The 20,861-nt window shown below is 37.8% G+C and overlaps 1 protein-coding gene across 15 annotated transcripts in view; it reads left to right on the forward strand.

Moving 5' to 3' along the window:
- The window catches only part of LOC145788218 (uncharacterized), a 624,890-nt gene that overhangs the window by 245,645 nt on the left and 358,384 nt on the right, over positions 1-20,861 (forward strand). The window contains exons 14-17 of one of the 15 annotated variants that reach the window (XM_082599927.1): positions 1,800-1,868; positions 17,061-17,326; positions 17,563-17,745; positions 17,834-17,897. The exons of 13 other annotated variants lie outside the window; for them this stretch is intronic. In XM_082599927.1, the coding sequence (XP_082456053.1) occupies positions 1,800-1,868; positions 17,061-17,326; positions 17,563-17,745; positions 17,834-17,897 (582 nt within the window). Of the gene's footprint in view, positions 1-1,799; positions 1,869-17,060; positions 17,327-17,562; positions 17,746-17,833; positions 17,953-20,861 lie in introns of those variants that run through there. One more of the 15 variants, XM_082599928.1, reaches the window with a different exon arrangement.

The following is a 20,861-nucleotide window of genomic DNA, read 5'->3' on the forward strand; positions in this document are numbered from 1 at the left end:
ACCATTCCTTAACTTTCCTACAATTCTGTATCACTCAAATATTTTTTCTAACTAAAATCAAGATCACGAGGAACATTTTCTTTTCTGACAAGTCAGCCATCAACAATACCGGGCCATCGGGCCCAACATTTGATCCTCTGCAATGCAAAACGGTCGTTAGTGGTGCCTCGAATCATTAGCGTTTGATTTTCACAGCTGGTGGTAACATCAAACATAGTTGTAACAAAACTATCTTTGAAGAAGCATAGTCTAGTGGTGGTAGAATTTCAATAAATTATGTTTGTGACCTACACAATAGCTCATTATCGAGTAATGATACAAGAACTACATACCGGTATACAAACAACAATACGGTAGCACGAAAGGGCATCATGTAGCCTACCTGTAGGCTACTGTGATATACCATTATGTGTGTGAATATTATTTTGAGGCAAAATGAAAGATTGTAATTAAGCTAAAAGCGAATAGCAGAAATTGCTATATTGAAAAATGTTTAGTAGCTCACATGACCTTAAAATGGCACCATTGCCCCCCATGGCACCAGAGAAATTTTGAGGGCAGGGGGGGCAATCGCCCCCCCTGCTTCCAGCGCCCCTGGAGGCTACACCGGTATGGTTAGCGAAACACAATGCTCGCTGTTCTATAGTGAGTAGTCAGGTAGTGCTGACGCCAGGAAGATCGCTACAGATCATCGATTGTAAAGCGGTTTGCGACAGTGACAAAGAACAACAAACCAAGCGTAATTATTTAAAGTCGAAGTAATAAACCAAACATTGTTATTACACTCAGCGTCAAACATAGATTGCAAAGGAAATATATTCAAATCATCTCAAAGGCCACATGATATAATTTTATTGAGTGATTGTGGAATCTTTATCCGCGAACTGAGAAAGCTTCTTTGAGAGCTTAATCCTGGCAGTTTCGCATACTACTAGAGGCTTTGAACCACTGACCCATGCCCGGTCGCGAAAATTTTTTTCCCACGAGCTTTCTGTCTCATTGATTCTAGTCACTCTAAAAGTAAGATTTTCCAAAAGTGTTTTGAGAGATTGGTTGATTCAGATTGCGAAATAACTATTTGCCAATGAAATTCTGCAATGATAATAAAATATAAGCTTTCCCTAACCCTACTTTTTTTGAAAAGCTCTTGTGCACTGCAAAAACTAATTTAAAGAAAAAAAAAGTTTGACTTCGACGGGCGTCGAACCCTCGTTCTCACGAACACTAGGCAGGGATGAAAACACTGAACCAACCGTGCCATCGACAACATGTTGCATTCACACGGTTTTAATACAAACTTTTACCAAAATATGTAAATAAGACAGAAAGTACGTGGGAAAAAAATTTCGCTGCCCGGTCACCAAGTTTGACTTCATTAACTGTTTTGTCCAGTATTCCATCCGCTTGGTGCCGCTGAATAAAGAACTGTTCTTGATATGCGTTGCTTAAGCGCACACCCTAAGAGTCGAACCAGCTATGTTTGATCTTGTGGTTTCTTCGTACACATATTGGACACTTAACCAATTGAGCTATCGAGTTGACAGTTTTGCAGCTGCATGTCATACAAACCTGTTCTGTATTGTTGGGACTAATTAGAACAAATCATAAAATGCGGAATATTCACCAGTAAAGCATCTGGAAATTTACTGAAGCAAACTTCTATGAAGATGCACTTGCAATTTGGTAACATTTGATAATTTAGTTAAGAGTTAAAATAAATGCATATACTGTAGTCCTGCCACCTTATCAAAGTGACGTTTACAAATCATAATTTTAATGACAAGTTTTTTTTATTTTAGACCAAAAAATGCAGAAAAGGCAACTATTTCTTGAGGAATTGCAGAAAGAAACCCGGAAAGTTGCTGCAGGTAAGTAAAAGTAGGGTAAAGCTACTGTAGTCTAAAACTTCAATACAATGAACATCAAAAAGATATAAATTTAAAAACATGTAAGTTTAGTAGCGACAAGTTTCCAGAATTTTTTATTTTGAAGGTTTTTACTCAAATAAAAACAACATTGTGAAGTAATAAAACAAAGATTCGTCATGGTGAAAAGTCACAACAACCCGTCTCAGTGCGACCGTATGAATGTAGAAAAATAATAATTAATTAAATATCGTTAAATGCATTTGTACTATTTTTTTGCATAAAGTTTGATAAATGAAATGCAGGTTGAAATTCAAAAATTGTACAAAATTCACTAATGAAACACAGTTTGACGATTTAAATGCATTTATTACTTCACTGAAAGGTGGCCGAAGAGGTGATAAAAAGTTAAAACATGTACTCAAAAGCATATAAAGAAGAAGATACATAATTGTAACAGTTTGTGAGAAAAGTTAAAGCTACAAAAGCAAGCCAATTTTGATACTACGAGTTTTACTACAAATGATCCAAAAGGTCCGGCAGCACTGCTTTTAAAAAATTAGGTAGGCTGCCAGTTAAATTTTAATGACAATTTCATAATAACAAAAAACCTTTAGTAAATATTATAGTTGTACTTCAAAACAATTAATTAAATTTCCGTCTTGAACAGGCTACTTGTTTAAATGATTTCAATTTCCACTTGTATGCCTACTAAGGCGATGTGAAAATCAAAAATCGAATTATCACACAGGGTGACTATTGCTATGTAGAGTATTTCTGGAAAATTTCAAGCAAAAATATTCAGTAACCTTAAAAATGTAGTCATTTTTGTCCTTGGCATTTGTTGCCAGCACAGAGTTGCCAGGTACAAATTTTTTGAAGAAAAAACTTATTGTTTTCGCCGATTTACATTTGTTTTTTGACAGACATACTTACTGCAACTCAACCAATGGTAGCTTACACATCAACCAACCAACTTTATATGTGCTTGTAAAACGTGCACAAACGAATGAAGAATAAAGACAATGAACAAGAAACAGTGGTGAATATCAAAACATTACACTGCAGGCTGACTGCAGCCAATGAAAGAAAGTCATATTTCGTGTCTGCTTTTGGCAAGACCCTACGCCAGGCAGTTCCCTCCAGAATGAAAGCACCCCGTCGTCGATGGCCAGCAACACTTCCACATGCGTTAGTGACTTCCCGAATGAGGCGCTCCACAGCCTGAGTATGGGCAGGAAAATGAGGGCATTCGAACTTTTTGTTTATCAAACCCTTTAGTTCATCTATGGTCAAGTGTGAAGTAAGGATAGACTCAGTAAGCGTGGCATAATCAATTAAAGAGCACAGTGAGTTGGCATCAAAATTTAATTTTGGTGGGGTAAAAGTGAGGACATGAAACATCACCAGAGTTACCGTACTGCTTTTGCGAATATTTTCTAACATGTTAACAGCAAAAGATCGCAGAGCAGGATAATCACTGGATACCGGGGCATTGTCACATTCAGATGTACCAGGTGCAGCTGGTTCGAAAGGAGAGTCATTTTCTTCATCAAATTGCTGCAGAAAACTGCTGTTTTTTCCAGTTCTCTTCCTCTATCACTTGTGACTTCTTTGCTGCAGCGAAGTCATCTACTCGCTGTTGTTTGAGGCTCTTGAAAAACAAGTTTTTTGTGTGAATGAGAAATGTAAAGAACACAAAATAATCCATTTAAATCAGTTCAGTTTGTTTTTATTTCTGACTGTCACAACGAAAAACAATATAATATGCCAAACATAACAAATAATACTCTTTCGGACAAATGGCAGCATAAATCAGTGATAGTCAAGAAAAATCTTCTCGACATAGCACGACTAGCTTCAGTGAAACCACACGGAATGGCCAGTTTCGGTGAGTCCGATTCGGTGAGTCCGATCCCTTAACGGGGGAGTTTTTTAATTTTTTTTTGATTATTGGGTACCGTAGCCTAATTATCATTGCCGTTTTAGGGTTAGGGGTTAGGAGTTAGGGGTTAGAGGTTAGGAACTCACCGAATCGGACTCACCGAATAGTAGCAGACCCGAAAGCACAAGCCTGCCTTTACAGACATAGAAATCAGAACATCTGAATCACTTTTCCGCGAGGAAATGCTTTAGGAAAAGGAAAAATCCTTAAATCACCTACTATCTAGAGTTGGTTGCACTACATCTGCAATGGTGAAGTGGGGTTGTAGAATTGGCAGTAACCCCATTCTCTTTCTCATACGGCTCCAATCAATAAATGTTGTTAGAAGAGCCACGTCAATGACAATAACTGACCAACCCCAGTACACAACATGGGACCTGGCTCTGCATGACCATGTTATCAAAGAATATACTCATACAAGCCTGTGATCGAACAAAAGTTTGGTACATGTCATAGAAAATTACTAGACAAAAAAATTTGAAAAGATATGTAAGAACTCACCTTTTTGTAAACTCTCTTTTGAAGCTTTGTCGTTGTTCTTTTGTCAAGAGGCCCAATTTGGTAGCCTATAACGGTGCTTCTACTCCACGATAACGTTGGGAGAGTAAAAACTTTAATTCTGTTTTAGGAATGCGATCTTCATTTGAAAAGAGAATAGTTAGCTTTTTTCCAGCTTCCTGAAAAAATAATTCCTTATGAGTGCTCTATCTCTGTGAACGTGCAATTAATTATTTCAACACAAGGTTTTGAAAAGTGTCTGCTAGTTGGTTATTTTAGCCTACGTGTACTGTTCATTCGTGCAAGCTATATGCAGGGCCCACAAGAGAGGGGGACAACCGGTGCATTGCACCGGGGCCCGGTGAGTTCAAGGGGGCCCGACAAAATGTCTAAATTCACGCGTTAAAGTTGATTTCAACAATTTTGTATAAAATATTGTTTTTTATATTAGTTCCTTATGTCGATTGGGCCCCCTCATGGGTATGCCTTTTTTTAAAACTACAGAATTTTCAATTTTTTGGGTTCAAGGGGCCCAGCAAAATGTTTAAATTTGTGTGCTCAGGTCGATTTTGCATAAAATATTGTTTTTTATGTTAGTTTTGTATTTCGATTGGGCCCCCTCATGGGTAATTGGGTAGCCTATAAATGCCCTTTTTCAAAACTACAAAATTTTCAATTTTTCGAGTTCATGGGGCCCGACAAAATGTTTAAATTTGCGTGCTCAGGTCGATTTTGCATAAAATATTGTTTTTTATATTAACGGTAGTTTCATATTTCAATTGGGCCCCCCTCATGGGTATGCCCTTTTTCAAAACTACAGAATTTTCATTTTTTTTAATTGAAAGGGCCCGACAAAATGTTTTTGCATGCTCAGGTCGATTTTCCATAAAATATTGTTTTTTATATTAACGGTAGTTTCATATTTCAATTGGGCCCCCCTCATGGGTATGCCCTTTTTCAAAAGTACAGAATTTTCAATTTGTTGAGTTCAAGGGGCCCGACAAAATGTTTAAATTTGCGTGCTCAGGTCGATTTTGCATAAAATATTGGTTTTTACTTCATATTATATATACATATTAGTTTCGTATTTTGATTGGGCCCCCTCGTGGGTATGCTCTTTTTTATGACTACAGAATTTTCAATGTTTTACTGTCAGGGGGGCCTGAAAAAATGTTTAAATTTGCGTGCCAAGGTCGATTTTGCATGAAATATTATTTTTTATGTTAGTTTCGTATTTTGATTGGGCCCATCATGAGCATTCTTTTTTAAAAAACTCAAGAAAACGCTTATTGCAGTGTGAATGAATATTTCAGTTTATTTCAATGTTTTAATTTCAGTGTTAGTGTTTTAAGTTCAGTGCTGTTGTAACTTTTAATGTGAATATTTGGGTGTGTACGGTATGTTTTAATAAGCAATTGATTGATCAGGTTAGGTTACAGTCATTACACAGAAGGTATTCCATGCATTTTTTTGACATCTTGTCAATTTATGACACAAGCAAGCAGTGACAGTTATGTGTAATCATGTTGAACTGGTACAATTTTAGTTGTAGATAATCTTGTTTAGTGTGATATTTTAAGAGTTCAAAAAATAGTAAAAAATACCGGTATTGAAATATTGTTAGAATTGCTTAGCAAGAAGTCTTTACTGTCACTTTTTCAGTACAAAAATGCTCAAGTGTTCTGTAGTTATGCAGGGTATTTGTAAAGGTAGTGATACATAGTACAGTGATAGATGTAGGTACATTTACATTGATAGGAATTGAAAATAGAAATATATTCAACTTTGTTTTCTACTGACTGCTTGCTGTAGAGTGTAGAAATGAAGAGAAAGTGACCTTCAATCCTGCTTGCGTGCAGTTTCACTCTATTAAACAAGCAAAGAAAACTAAAGGAGTAAAAATAAGAAGCAGCCTATTGATCCTGAAATGAAGTTGGTATAGCCTGTATCATATATATATTTCTTAATGTCATGAACAATAGCAATGCATTCATCCAAGTTTGGTCTCCTAGTCTCTGCTTATTTTAAGGTCAGAAATGATATTGTACGGTATGTTAATGTAAAGCTGTATGCACACCGGAAAACTTCACTCTGCCAATCTCGGTAACCGGCCCTGCGTCAAGAGCCTCTACAAGTATGCGAACAAGTACCAGGAATAACCTATCAAGGCTTTGTCAGTCCGAGGATAAAGATTCAAAACCAAAACCAAAAACCAAAATGCTACAATTGCTACATATGTATGTCAGCCATGCCGGATAGTGTTGCCATTTTTATCTTCAAAGTGGATATTTTTACCCACTTTTTGCCATGGTTATAATCAGGTGTTGCCAGAGTTAGAATTACAGTTAGGAAGGGTTAAGGTAAGGGTTAGAGTTAGGAATAAGGTTAGGGTTTTAATCTTTGCCCAGGACTAAAAAAAATTTCCAAAATATGATACCATACAAGTTTTTGTTTTCAACAACTATAAACTTTTCCTCAAATTTGGGAAGAATTCCTTATCTGGCAACATTATTGAGGCTATATTTACACTACATAGTGTAACTATAGCCACAGCCTTTTATCTTTGTGTATAACTAGTGTGTATCTGTGAATTTAAAGTCATAAACATCAGTACAATACTGCATTCTTTGTGAAATGGTGGAGTGTTTATACTTTAACCTAATGTACCGTATTCTTTGTATTATTTTTTAAACAGGTCTGGTTTTAAAATAAAAACACTGTGCGGAACACCATGTATGCATTGGCCTTGTGGATTAACGCGCACCACAAATTTTGCTTGTAATTTGTGAGATATCATGCGACATGTCGCGCTGGGGGCCCGGCAGCAACATCTGCACCGGGGCCCGGCAGGGCTCTTGGAGGCCCTGGCTATATGTTAGTATTTTTAACAACTACGGTACCCTTCATCCATATGAAAATATTCGAGTTGGTCTATGTTTTATGGCACTACCTTAATCAAAATGTGTCAGAGAAAAAGTTACAGTAGTAAAGTACTTGAATATCACCTTCAACAAAGCACAGAAAGCAAGAACATATTGTAGTGTTGGTAATTCAATTCAATTTATTTTTCTTTGTCAGAATGCAAAAGAAATGATATTGTGAAAAAGAAATACAGTAACAAAACCAACAAAAGGAAAAGGTGGCAAAACCTTAATGGTTTAAGACAGGGCTTCCCAAACTTTTTTGCTCGCGACCCCTTTTAATCTCCTAAAAAATTTCGCGACCCTTTACGATTAATATGACGAACAGTGCGAAATATACATTTGTGATATTTATTAAAAAGCTTCATCAAAAGAAAACTAAAAATAAATTACCGGTACTCAGTTCAGCTTGTTTTTATTTTTTATTTATTTCTGACCATCACAACGAAGCCTATGGGTAGCCTACTGGAAACAAAACAAAAAAGCAAACACATTTATTCAGTGTGATGGGTGTGACTGCTTTCTGCCACAAAGCAAGTCCAGTCGTGGCTGTGGTTGTTAATGCATGTCTCAAGGTGGTTTCAATGTTGCTTAGGTTGGAACGGTAGGCGAAGTGAGAGCATTTCAGATAAATCATTTTGAAATTTTTGTTTCCAGATGTTCGATTTTTTGATGAACGCATCAATTTTAGATTTCAATGCAAAATATTGATGTTTTTTCCTAGGAGGGACAAATCAAATTCGTTAAGTTTTTCAAGCAAATTTGACATTTTACATAGTTCCAAAAGCTAGATGTTATTGCGAAAATGGTGGACCAAGACTGAATTTTATCCTGTTGGAAAAATCTCGATTTCAGTTTTCAGCGTTAATTGGTCACCCATTTTAAAGCTTTGACTTTTGAAAGCCACCTCACTTCACGATGCAGTAAAAGAGTGTTTAACTCCGATTCTATTTCACCTCATAAATTTTCAAAAATACAGGCAGCCTATTGAGTGCGCGACTCTTAATAAAGTTAATAACTGTCACAACTTCTCGCACAGAAGTGTTAATATGCAGTACCTTGTGCAAATTGGTATACTTTCTGCGACCCCTGAAGTTCGTTACGCGACCCCTTGGGGGGTCGCGACCCCCAGTTTGGGAAGCCCTGGTTTAAGACGTGCATGAAAGGATCTAATATTTCGGTATAAGCATCGACAAAATAGGCTAGTTAAGCACGGCCACCAAACCTGATACTTTAAAACAAGTAGAAACAGGAAGATGCAAGGGACAGGGTGAAATGGAGAAAAGGGATTAAAACAATTGCTGCGCGGAAACAATCGGCCACCCCCACTAGTGGGGAACAAACCGACGATGGATTATGATGAGCTGAATTAGTTAAGAATCAGCAGTGGGAAGCTCCTTGAAGTGTCCAATGACAGAAGGGCTTTCCATGCTTCTTACCAGCTTTTTTAATTTTTTAGGTATGATTTAACAGTTAACAATGCTACCCACGATAAGGTCAGCTTTATGAATTAAAGATAATAGGTTATGTGAAGAGATTAATGTAATTTTTTGAAAAAAAGGTAATCTATATAGCCTATATACAGCAGACAGAACTAAGAATTTAAGAGCTGAAAACTTAGTTGTCTGAGCCTTCCGTAATACTATGAACTTTATTAGTGTCATTCTCAAAGCTACATATCGAAAATGCAGAAATGTCAGAACCACAAATAGCAACTTGACCTGAACAAGCAGTTCTTATTCCAGAAGACCTGATAATTACAGACATTGCCTCCCACTTTACACAATTTGGAAAACCTAGCCTAACCTAACTTTGAACCGAAGCCTGAATGATTATTTAACAACCAAGCATAAAATTATAGCAAACAGTTTGGCAGAACACAACTTCTCATCTGAATTCTGCAGCCTTATCAGCAATTCAGTGCTCTCATAAATGAAAACAAGAAAGTCCCCAAAGCTACGTCTAAAAATCCCTAGATTACATCAAAATTCCCTAAATCATTATTACATTCAGTTTCACGTTCTGAAACGAAAAACAAGAGGCGGTTTAAACAACAACACTAGCAAAAACCTTTCTACATGACTTCGTTGTTAGTTGGATTTATAAGTCTCAAAGCAAAAAGCAGTATATATATAAAATGTACAGTGATGCTTAACATTACAGGGATAGAGTGAAGATTTACCAATGCTTATCACATGCTAAAATAACATAAACTGTGCACGACTAACAACTTATTCATCACAGCTAATTTGACTAGCAATTAGTTCATGCGCATGATGTGCTTCAGCATCTGTAGCTGAACTCTTCACAGCCATTGCCAACTTCAACAATTTAGCTTGATCACTTAAAACCAGTTTGTCAGCTGATAAGCCAGCTGACTCCGGGACCCGGGTGACAATACGAAAGATGACAATACGAAAGCAACTTCATTTCCCAGGAGTGACGCTTAACAGGTTAAACCCAGTTTGTCAGCTGAATCCATAGCCGGTACGTTGTTGGGTGTGTAGTAAACCAACTAAACTTTCTCTCTTTAAACTGTTCCTGTAGTCAATTTTAATGTCCTTCAAGCTAATAAAACGTTGTTCTTTCTAAAATTTCATATCATTGCGACCATCCTTGGTATCAGCATCATCAACGGAATGGACTTCCTCAAGGAAGTGTTCTAGCACCGTTACTGTATAACATATACACCAACGATCAGCCGATAGATCAACACACTAAGCGGTTTATATACACCGATAATCTTTGCATAACATCACAAGAAAAGACCTTTGTTGCTATAGAACAAAACCTCACAAAGTCGCTCGAGGAGTTCAACGCTCAACACAATATCACACCAACAATCACCTCAAAGCTAACCCTTCAAAGACACTAGTATGTTCTTTCCACCTAAAAAACAGAGAAGCTACAAGGACCCTCAAAATCTCCTGGTCGGAAGCAGAGCTGGAACATTGCCCTAACCCGTCTACCTTGGAGTGACATTGGACCGTACTCTCAGCTACAAAAAGCACATTGACAACACAAAGGCTAAGGTTGACACCAGAAAAAATATCCTGAGGAAGCTTACCAACTCTGGGTGGGGCACTAATCCACAAACCCTCAGAATGACCGCATTGGCTTTGTGCTACTCCACAGCAGAATATGCATGCCCTGTTTGGAACAGGTCCTGTCACTCATCGAAGCTTAACTCGGTACTCAATCATTCTTGTCGTCTTATTACTGGGTGTCTGAAGCCCACAAATACCAACAAACTTTATCTGCTTGCTGGTATTGCACCACCACACATAAGAAGAGACGTTCAGTCAAGCTGAAAGGCTAAAACAAACAAGTGATGAAAAACATCCTCTATATGGAAAAACTGCTGCACAAACCCGGTTGAAATCAAGAAAAAGCTTCCTAACACACGTTCAGCCACTAACCTCAACCAAGGAAGAAGCAAGACTTAGGCAATGGAAAAAACAATTCTAAAATGACCCATTATACACTGAAATGAAGATCCCACAATCAGAGTCCCTCCCCCCAGGAGCAAACGCTTCTTGAGCAAAGTGGAAAACATCGACTCTGAACCGGTGTTGGACGTACTAAGTCTGCAATGGTAGAGAGGGGCTACGACACGGGCCCTGTTGCATGTATCTGTGGCACCGAGCCCCAAACAGCGGAACACCTTCTTGTTTGCCTTCGGCTTGCCACCCGGTTCAGTAGGTGGGACCTGTCAGTGTATAACTCAGTTGCGGAAGAATGTGTCAATCTGTGGTGTATCAACGAACTTTAGAAGACTTATGGATGGAATTTCAGCAGTCATGTCAACAATATATACAAAGAAATAAAATGTCATCTTTTAACAACGCAGTAATTTCAAATGGCATGGCTTGTTCTGTCTGTATTCGCTGATATATGTCTTCAATTGATCTCACCTGGTCTTTTTCTAAAAATAATTTGCTCATTTTCTCTACATTTTTAGTATCTTGTTTGTGTCTGGCACTGGCAGAAGTAGTTTTGGATCGTTTGGGTGGTGGCTCACTGGACGTGTAAGTTGGACAGTTGGGAAATAATGTTAGCAATGCATCACTCCTTAGTTTTCTGTAAAAGTGACAATACAAAAGCTATGCATCTTTATTAAGATTAGAGTTTCATGATAAACAACACATACCGGTACGGTACTCTATGAGTCAAAACATTGATTGATTGATTGAATGAATCTTTATCCTCGGACTGGGAAAGCTTCTTGCAGAGCTTAATCCTGGCAGTTTCGCATACTTGTAGAGGCTTTGAATCACTGACGCAGGCCCGGTCACCGAGATTGACAGAGTGAAGTTTCCGATTGTTGAAGTCTTGTTGCCGGGGAACTATTCCATTCATTAGATGCCGCTGAATGGAGAGCAGTCCTTAACGTGCGTTGCTCAAGCGCACACCCCGAGAGTCGAACCAGCGCCGCTTGATCTTGAAGCTTCTTCGTTCCAGAAGTGACGCGCTAACCAATTGAGCTATCGGGGCGGATTCAATGGAAGGTCTCAATTTCATAGCCTAATCAATAAGCCTAGGGCTGCATATCATTGGTAGGCCCAACATGATTAACACTACTTTTAACAGCCTACTAGGCCTATATGGAAAAAATAAGATATGAGGTAGCACAGCAACATAAATCTTAAAAGATAATTAACTAGAATTTATTTATTTGTTCGAATTTATTTGTGTTTTGAATAATTTTGTTTTGTTTTTTTCCTCTCTGTCGTCAACAAAACCAATAAACTGTACTGAACTAAGCTTTGGGTCTTGTGTACTTTAAGCCGTTCATGTTCAATGCGGACATCTTAAAGTACAAAAGACCATTAGCTTTTATCTGTATATACAATCTGAGGCTCACTTTCTTTTGAGGTCTGAAGTTCCATTCTTCTTAAATCGACTTGCATTAGAATCTTCCGATAAATTCACAAAGCAATCATCAGTAAAATGCAAAGAACACGCCTTCGAACTTTTGCTTGAAACAAAATCTTTTTGAGAGAATTTACAGACCCATTTTTCTAACAGTTCATGATTTTGAAAAGGAAAACTGTGCATTGACACACCTTTTGGTGTTTTATGCCTAACATAGCCACTTTTACAGCCATAAGCAGAGCAACGTCCCATAATTTGAAATTTGTACCAAGCTACACAACCTGCAACCATGCAACAATTCATCAGGAGTCTTTATTTGTAAATTGAATGACCAAATTAGTCTAACATGTAACTGCTGTGATAAGACAGCTGAATTGGAAACATCACTTTCTAACTGATTTCAAAACTGTATGCTTTAGTTTTGCGAAAATTACAAAATACCATAGCTAACTGCTTACTATTATTATGTAGCCTAGGCTATTTCCAAAACTTGACTTCTTGCAAACTTGCATGCCTTACTGCTGTGCTGTTATCAATGTCACTCAATGCAAGCCTTCTTGTATTCACTGTCAACAATCAAAAACGTGGTATTTCTTGATAATGTTTTATGCTTTGTAAAGTTGTACATAGGCTACTTTTGTACCGAGCAGTACCATAGGTTCCATTCTCACAAAGCTTTCCCATAGCTACTGCTGTGCTAACATCACAGTCACGCACACAAAACATTAAAAAGGAAGCCTACCTTTCTGCAAAGCACACAATTTCCTTCAAAGTTTAAAACTGAACTATATATTATTTTTCGTAAGAAAACTTCAATGAACTGAATACTCTGTCTTCTGTCTAGTTTTTGAAAAACTGATTTGAAAAAGCGCAATTCCTTTGAGTCCTTTGTGGTATGGTCAGTTGGTCACGTGGTGAATACGTCACCTGTGTCCAGTACAGGTAGTCTAGAAGTACATGTACTGTTGCTACATTTGCCAAAAACTTGAAAGTTGTACATACAAATAAACTTTCATTCCTTTTGTAAGCGAACAAGACAAAACTGCTAAAATCCCCAAAAAATCCCTAAATCATCAAATTCCCTAAACTTGTCCCTAAAAGTGGTCAAAACTCCAGATTTAGGGACAAATTCCCGTAAAATGAGAGCACTGATCAGCATCAAGCTATAAATCTCTAGTCTCAGGAGCAATGTTGTCACTCTATTGTCATGGAAAAGTACTAGATTTGACTAAAAAAACACTAGATTTACAAAAAAAACACTATTATCATAAATACATGATCATTTAGGCCTACATGCATAATGTACAAAAATGACAGCCAATGGCGTTAGTGAGTGTTAAAAGTCCTTAAAATTTCAAAATAGAACTGAATTTCCTTGAAAGTGAGAGCCCTGAAGTCATAGCCATAGGACTAGGAGAGTAAATCATTTTCGGGGGAGGAAAAAAAATTGCCCAAATTTGGCCTTTGCAAATTTATTGTCAAAAACACAATATTACTCACAGCATAGTTAATAAACCTAGTTCACAGCATAGTTAATAACCTAGTTCGCCAACTGAATACGAATTTTGCCGTTTAAACTCGGCACGTACGCCCTCTGTCGGTGGTTAACACGTTTTGCTGACTCAGCAAAACCACTATGGGAAAACCTGTAGAAAACTGGCAAATTAAATGGAACTAATGAACTAGGTATATTTATTAACTATGCTCACAGTCTCTGAGGTAGTGTAGTCTTAAGAATTCCACACTCATCAAATGTAAACCGACGAAATGTAAGCCTATCATAAGGTAGGCTACGCTACCTACTTTAGTCTACTTTGAACACTTTTCACAGTCATTTGTGTGCATTTTTTAAAGTAGTTATGCTAAATATATCAAATTTGCTCATCATTGGGTGTGACCAGACAAAAAACTCGCTGTCCTCTTTGAAAATCACTACAATAATAATTTATTTGCATCAGACAAAGCTGTCCATATCCAAAACAAAACAACGAAATAATACACAAACTGCAAATGCACAAATAACGCACAACAACAAATAAATAACAACGAAGTAATACACAAACTGCAAATGCACAAAATCTCACTAATAGGCTATCTACTGTTACAAGTTTACAGACGGTATAATGGTACGGTAGTGTTACAAGTTAGAAGAACTGAAAGTATTCAGAACGATAAAGACAATCAGATGACATGGCAGCCATCAAAACTAGATAATAGCATACATAGAATTATTATAATATGAAGACGGTATTATAATGAAGACGGTAATTTGATATACGATGGCAATCAGACCTCATCAGGGAGGCAACAATAGAGTTAAATGATACTTCACATCTTCCAACAAAAGAAAAAATATATTTCCGAAGTAATGCATCAAATGTTATGATGTTACTACAAACACATTGATGCAATCAAACAAAAATAGGTGGGGCTACTTTGAAAACTGTCCAAACTTATTCACACCAACATAGCACTAAAAAAACACTAGATAGCAAAATAAAACACTAGAACACTAGATGCAACCCAAAAACACTAGATCTAGTGGAAAAACACTAGGAGTAGCACCACAGCTAAGGAGTCAGGCTCTCAACAGCAGACGAGCGCGCGTGTGTGCGGCACACAACGCGTTTTCCCTAACGAGCCATTCAGGGCGCGCTATCTGGATCACGTGGATTGATGCGTTGTGATAGTATTTCTTGAGGAATCACCTTGCAAAAGTTAGAAAATACTAACCTTAAAATGCTTACATGTTTACGGATACTGGATTTTATTGCATAAAACTTCACAAAAACACTTTGCACAACAGTAGGCTAGTCACCCTGTGTGATAATTTGATATTGTCCATTCAAATTTCACATCGCCTTAAATTGCCTACACCTGCTTCTTGTCTTCTGTTTCTTTTCCACACCCAAATTGTACTTTCTTTGAAAATTCTAGATCGATTTTGAAAATTTTTCCATCAAAGTAAGCACAAACAAATATGTTTTTTCAATTTTACTAAACTTGATGTGTCCTCAAGTCTAGACTTTTTTTTATAAGACAATTTTTTAGTTTCGGATCTAAAGAGCGAAACTTAGCCTATAAGCTGTCGATTTTAAAACAACGCAAGAATGCCATCTTTTATGAGTCCGATACAAGAGAGAGCAACTCATTCGCAAATTGTCTTACTTACTGGAATAGATAAAATAATGGTAACTAACTTGTAAAGATGCCTATAATAGTATTTTCCAATTAAAATTTTCATCTCGATTCAGCTTGTGCACTGTGACATGGGTTGGTCTCGCAACTTCTCTCCATTCACTGTTGCAGACCTCGGAAATTTGGAAGTTAGATTTACAGATAGCTGAAGCATGTCGAGAAAAAGGGCGTCGAAATTTCAGGCGCTGGAGCCTTTGGGAGTGCGAGTTTAGGACAATCTGGTTGAAGAGGTGGTCATCCCTTGACATAGCTTGTAGGACCAGACTGCGTACGTGATTTTCCCTATGAAGTCTACATGAAGCGATGCCTGATAGTACCGGTAGAAAGTCAGTGGGAGTTGGAAGAAGGCAACCAGTGATTGTTCTCATGGTGGTTTTAAGGGCAGTGTCAATTTTGCAAATGTGTACGCTGCGGCACCAAGCAGAAAAGCATATTCGGAGGTGCTGTAAACAAGTGCAAGAGCACTTGTACGGAATGTGGATGTACCAGCACCCCAGGATATTCCGGTAGGCATCTCAGCAAATTATTGCGTGCTGATAGGTTAGCATGGAGGGCTTGAGCATGGTGTTTGTAGGTTAATTGTCGGTCGAGCTTCATTCCTAGGTAGGTGAGGCAAGGATTATGGTACGGCTTACTGAACTGGGAGAACGTTAATTTTTTTGTTAGAAACGTAATATTCAATCATTATGACTTGAAATTTTAAAAAAGGTTTAATTTAAACAAAACTCAATAAAGCATCGGAACAATAAATTTTCTGACGCTAGTTGCTACTTAAATGTGTGAGTAAATATTATTTTTTCTGGGCAACACTACGCAGAAATCCCGCGCAAAGCTGCAGACGACAATTTTTGTTGATTTCTAACAGAGTTGCCAACATTGCAATCTATTCTTAAGCTTAATCTTACCTTTTTATAATATGTGCGTATTGTAGAAACTTACAAGCTAATAGTTAATTTTGAATTCTTTTCTATAAAGGTTGAAATTATTGAGTGTTTTTTTTTCAACTGGTTTAGCTTTACAAATTTATTTTCCTGTTTGGGGTTTTAATTTAATTGTCCAGTTTAATTATGTTTGGCAACACCGCACAAAATCTCCCGCCCAAATCTGCAGGCGACAGCCATTTTGTTTTCAGTCGTTGAAGAGAAAGGATCAGTTTTGATTCAGTTGTAGCAAGAAATAGTTGGTTTCAGCTTTCAATTCTGTCATCATTCTGCTTGGTTTCAACAGACAAATGTTTTAAAGTTTGGTTCTGTCCGTGTCTTCTGAGTTTGAAGAAAGCATCAACTTGGATTGAGCTGCAGCAAGAAATGGCTGATTGGAAATTTTCATGATCAAGTTCTAAAGTTGCTTGGAAGATTTATCGACAAGAAAGTCAAAGATTATTTTAATTTGCAAGCTCTGGTTAGTTTAATGTTTTAACAAAAGTTTAGTTTCCACCTGCAAAGCTAGCCTAAGTATTTTGTCCTAATTTGATAAAACTTCGAAGCCGTTGAAAACAAAACTTGTGATTTTGTGACCAGCTCACAAAAGTCTACTCAGGTTATTTTCAAATTAAAACTTTGACTCAAACCTGAAAGTTTTGTTCAAAATAATTTGTTTATATTTTTGTTTGCGATATAAATGAATTAATGTTTTGTTATTTAGTAAACAACTTGTGTTCAATGTTTGATTATTTTACGGTTAGAACCAAACTGTGGTTTTAGACAACAACCTGGTTAGCCGAGCTAATATTGATTGATATTATTCCTGCATTGTTAGATCACGACGATTATCGCTCCATCATCGCCATCTCAAAGATCCTGCGGGAAGGCAACGACTTGGAAGTGACAGTCACAGCAGGAAGTCATTTTGATGGAGGGAGGATAAAGATGGATCGCTCCGACACTCAGAATGACATCCATGCAGTGACGTCATTCATCAAGTCGATGCCGACGCGACTTGGAATCCTTGATCTGCGCGGATGCGAAATGAATTCCAATCAATTCCTTCCATGGAAGGAGGCGATCAAATCGATGCCTGGATCCGTGAGTCATGTTTAACTTTTATAACCAACACATTGATTCATGGTCAGACGTTGATTCAACGTCGCATCACGTTGTTTTAACGTCTCAGTTTCAACAAGTTTCACAAAGTAAGTTCCAGTTTCCAATTTTAATCATTTTCTAACAATTCTTGTAAACATAAAATAAATAAACAAAAAGTCACAACATAAATAAATTGTTTATGTTTAATTGTTGCGTCATAATTAATTTGTGTTTAGATTGTTCGGATGAATCTCCTTAACAACCTCCTATCTGTGGATGACGTCATCGAGGTGTTGCACAAGATTGAGGAGGAAGTTTGGATGTCGGAATCCCTCGATGATGGAGATGGGAGGAGGAGAAATCCGAACATGGAGGAAAGATCCAAGCTACAAGAAGCATTGGATCGGTTGGACAATAAAGTGAGAGTTGTTTACGTTGTATCAACGTTATAATAATTAATTGTGTCAACATTAAATCAACGTCAATTATTCGCTTTGTCTTTTACAGAAGTTGAAGATCGTGGTTGACATCGGCGATGGTTACAATCCTATTTACCTCAAGCACAAGGATTGTTGATGTTTTTATTTATTTGTTGATGTTTATAATAAAATTATGTCATCCAGTGATTTTGTTTGGTTGAGTTAAAAATACAACAAACTGCTTGTTTACATCAGGTGACGTAACATCAACAAAAATGTTTATAATATTATCAAACCAAGGTTTGTTTATGTTCTTCAACTTGAGGTCGATAAACATCAACAAAAGTAAGTTTGTTTATTTAACTTATTAATTTTTATTAAATAATTTCAATGAAGATTTTAAATTAAGTTATTTGTTAACAGTGTTGCCAGATTAATTTTTTTTTTAATTTCAATAAGAGTTGTATCTATCTAAAAGTAACCTTCGAGACGAATGTTGCCAGGTTGAACTACCTTTTTTTAAACAAGAGATCTGCAAGCGTTTCCTCTAAATATCCGTTGTCAGGGTTGCCTATTCGATTCGGACTACTTTTACCAATTAAACTTTTGTTTACGGTGAGGGTAACATTAGCGCGCCGCTGCATAGAGGTACAGTTAAGTACTTGTCGTCAGGGTTGCCAGTTTCCATCGGTCTAGTTTTGCCGAATAATTTGAGGGTAAACATGATGCAATAACCTTTTAAAATTTTTGCCAATCCCTAAAAGTGCCGACATTGCCTGACAAGTTGTAAGAGTTGCCAGTCATGCGATTTTCGTTGCAAAATTGGAATACTTTTGCTTCGTTGTCAAGGAAAAATTATGCCAGCTACGAGTTGTGATATTGTTGATTTCTTTGTTTTTTTTTCATTTAGAACCGACTTTTAATAGATAAATACTAGTTTTGCTTGAAAAAATCTTGCAACACTGACAATCGGTATTTAGAGGTAGTAGCCCCCGTTTGAGTAGGCTAGATTTTAAGACGGCTATTCTTAAATGTGTAACCAAAGAAAAATACATATTGTAAGACTTCAACTCGCCACCAGAATCAAACAACTTGCCACTCGCTAGCCTGGGTATAAAGTGAAATGACACGGTAACGTAAAGCACAGTTTTGCCTCGTTATGCATAGCCTAGGTAACTAAAAAAGCAACTAGTAATTAAAAGGAAGGCACAATAGCTAAAGGTATTTGTGCATCTTCCAGTTCGTAAGGCGAGACTACACTTACGACAGCTCGAATATTACGCCAGATCAAGGGTCACCAAACTTTTTTCTCTGAGGCTCGGATTGCTGCGAGATTAACAGCTGTGTGCCGGATGCAAATTGCGAAAAGATATACAACTATTTAGAATCTCCATTGACTTGAATTGAGAACAATAAATAACAAAGTCAGCGGTGGAATATCAAAGTTGTGATGAAAATCGAAAGGTCGCTGGAAAACTTATCCTGATACACTACAGGGCATCGTGCTCTTGAAAAAACATTACATCTTTCCAAATTTGGCCTAGGCTGTCCCCATTTGTGGTGGCCTAATGATAAACACCAATGTCAGTCCTTTACAAAAGTTTGGTAACTTTTTTCCTTAGCAGTTGTAGTGCAGCTGTTATTTCCGCAGCACGTGGCGGGCCGGATGAAATCAGTTCGCGGGCCGTAGTTTGGTGACCCCTGCGCCAGATGAAAGATTCTGTGGGTGAGTCACTGGTTAAAGATGGATATGACCTGGGTTGACATTGATGATGATCACCTCAAGAACAAACATCCACGTTTGAAAGATGTTATTGATTTATTATATCAACGACAGATGAAGAAGTATCAATGTAAAGTTCAATGCTGCGCATAGTGAAGTTTTAATGTGTTGTTATCAAAGGGTTGAAGTATTCTGTGTTTCTAGGTCTCATCTGGTGTTGCAAATCGACAAACATTTAGGTTTTTTCAACCTGGTGGCCTAGAAACATTTATAAAATATAGTTTGTGTTGTCGTTTGCATTACTTTATGTTTACTATCGAGCAAAATGTTGCTCATAGCTGCATCTTTTCATCTGATTCTAAGAAATATCATACGAAAAAAAAGAAATTATATGAGCTTAGCCCACTTATTATGCCATTCAGTATCCCACACACAGTACACAGCCACTTGCTCTGGAGCGGTGTCGAAACGTTTTTTCGAGCGTCTTAAGACGTTCTCACCACTTGGCCTACAACAATGCAGATGCCATCCTCAAAAATAGAACCATATTGCATGCTTGATATCTCATAAAAACTTCATCAGCATTTTCACTGAGCCACAGTGCATAGGTCTACACAAGATAAAATTGTTGGAAATTTGTTCTTCAGCAGTGCCTCAGTTTTGGGTGTAAGCTATCGCACATATCCCAGTCAGCAAAGGTTCGTGGGGGCCACTTGGGCTGCATGTGGGTTACCCACATTGTATTGCGTGGGCCCCAGTACCTATGTGTCCACGGTTTGCAGAAATGTCCCAAGTGGGCAGCCCACCTACGTCTAATGGGTTATACTTGGGCTAACACAAATGGGCCCCAGTACCTATGTGTCCACGGTTTGCAGAAATGTCCCAAGTGGGCAGCCCACTTACGTCTCACGGGTTATACTTGGGCTAACCCAAATGGTCCCCAGTACCTATGTGTCCACGGTTTGCAGAAATGTCCCAAGTGGGCAGCCCACTTACGTCTCACGGGTTATACTTGGGCTAACCCAAATGGTCCCCAGTACCTATGTGTCCACGGTTTGCGGAAATGTCCCAAGTGGGCAGCCCACTTACGTCTCACGGGTTATACTTGGGCTAACCCAAATGGTCCCCAGTACCTATGTGTCCACGGTTTGCAGAAATGTCCCAAGTGGGCAGCCCACCTACGTCTAATGGGTTATACTTGGGCTAACCCACGCGGCTACCACTGCCTACTTGCGTAGGCTAACCCATCTACTCGCATAGGGCTATATTCACCGCCTTCATGTCTTTTGATCTTTTCGACACTTGTCCTGTGCCCAACTTCATAACTATTTGTGAGATTTCGAAACTGTTGGAGCTGGATACAGAACAAAGCATCTAAAGGTTCAAAATATAT

This window comes from Aplidium turbinatum, chromosome 2 (assembly GCF_918807975.1).
Source record: "Aplidium turbinatum chromosome 2, kaAplTurb1.1, whole genome shotgun sequence".
Classification (NCBI taxonomy): domain Eukaryota; kingdom Metazoa; phylum Chordata; class Ascidiacea; order Aplousobranchia; family Polyclinidae; genus Aplidium; species Aplidium turbinatum.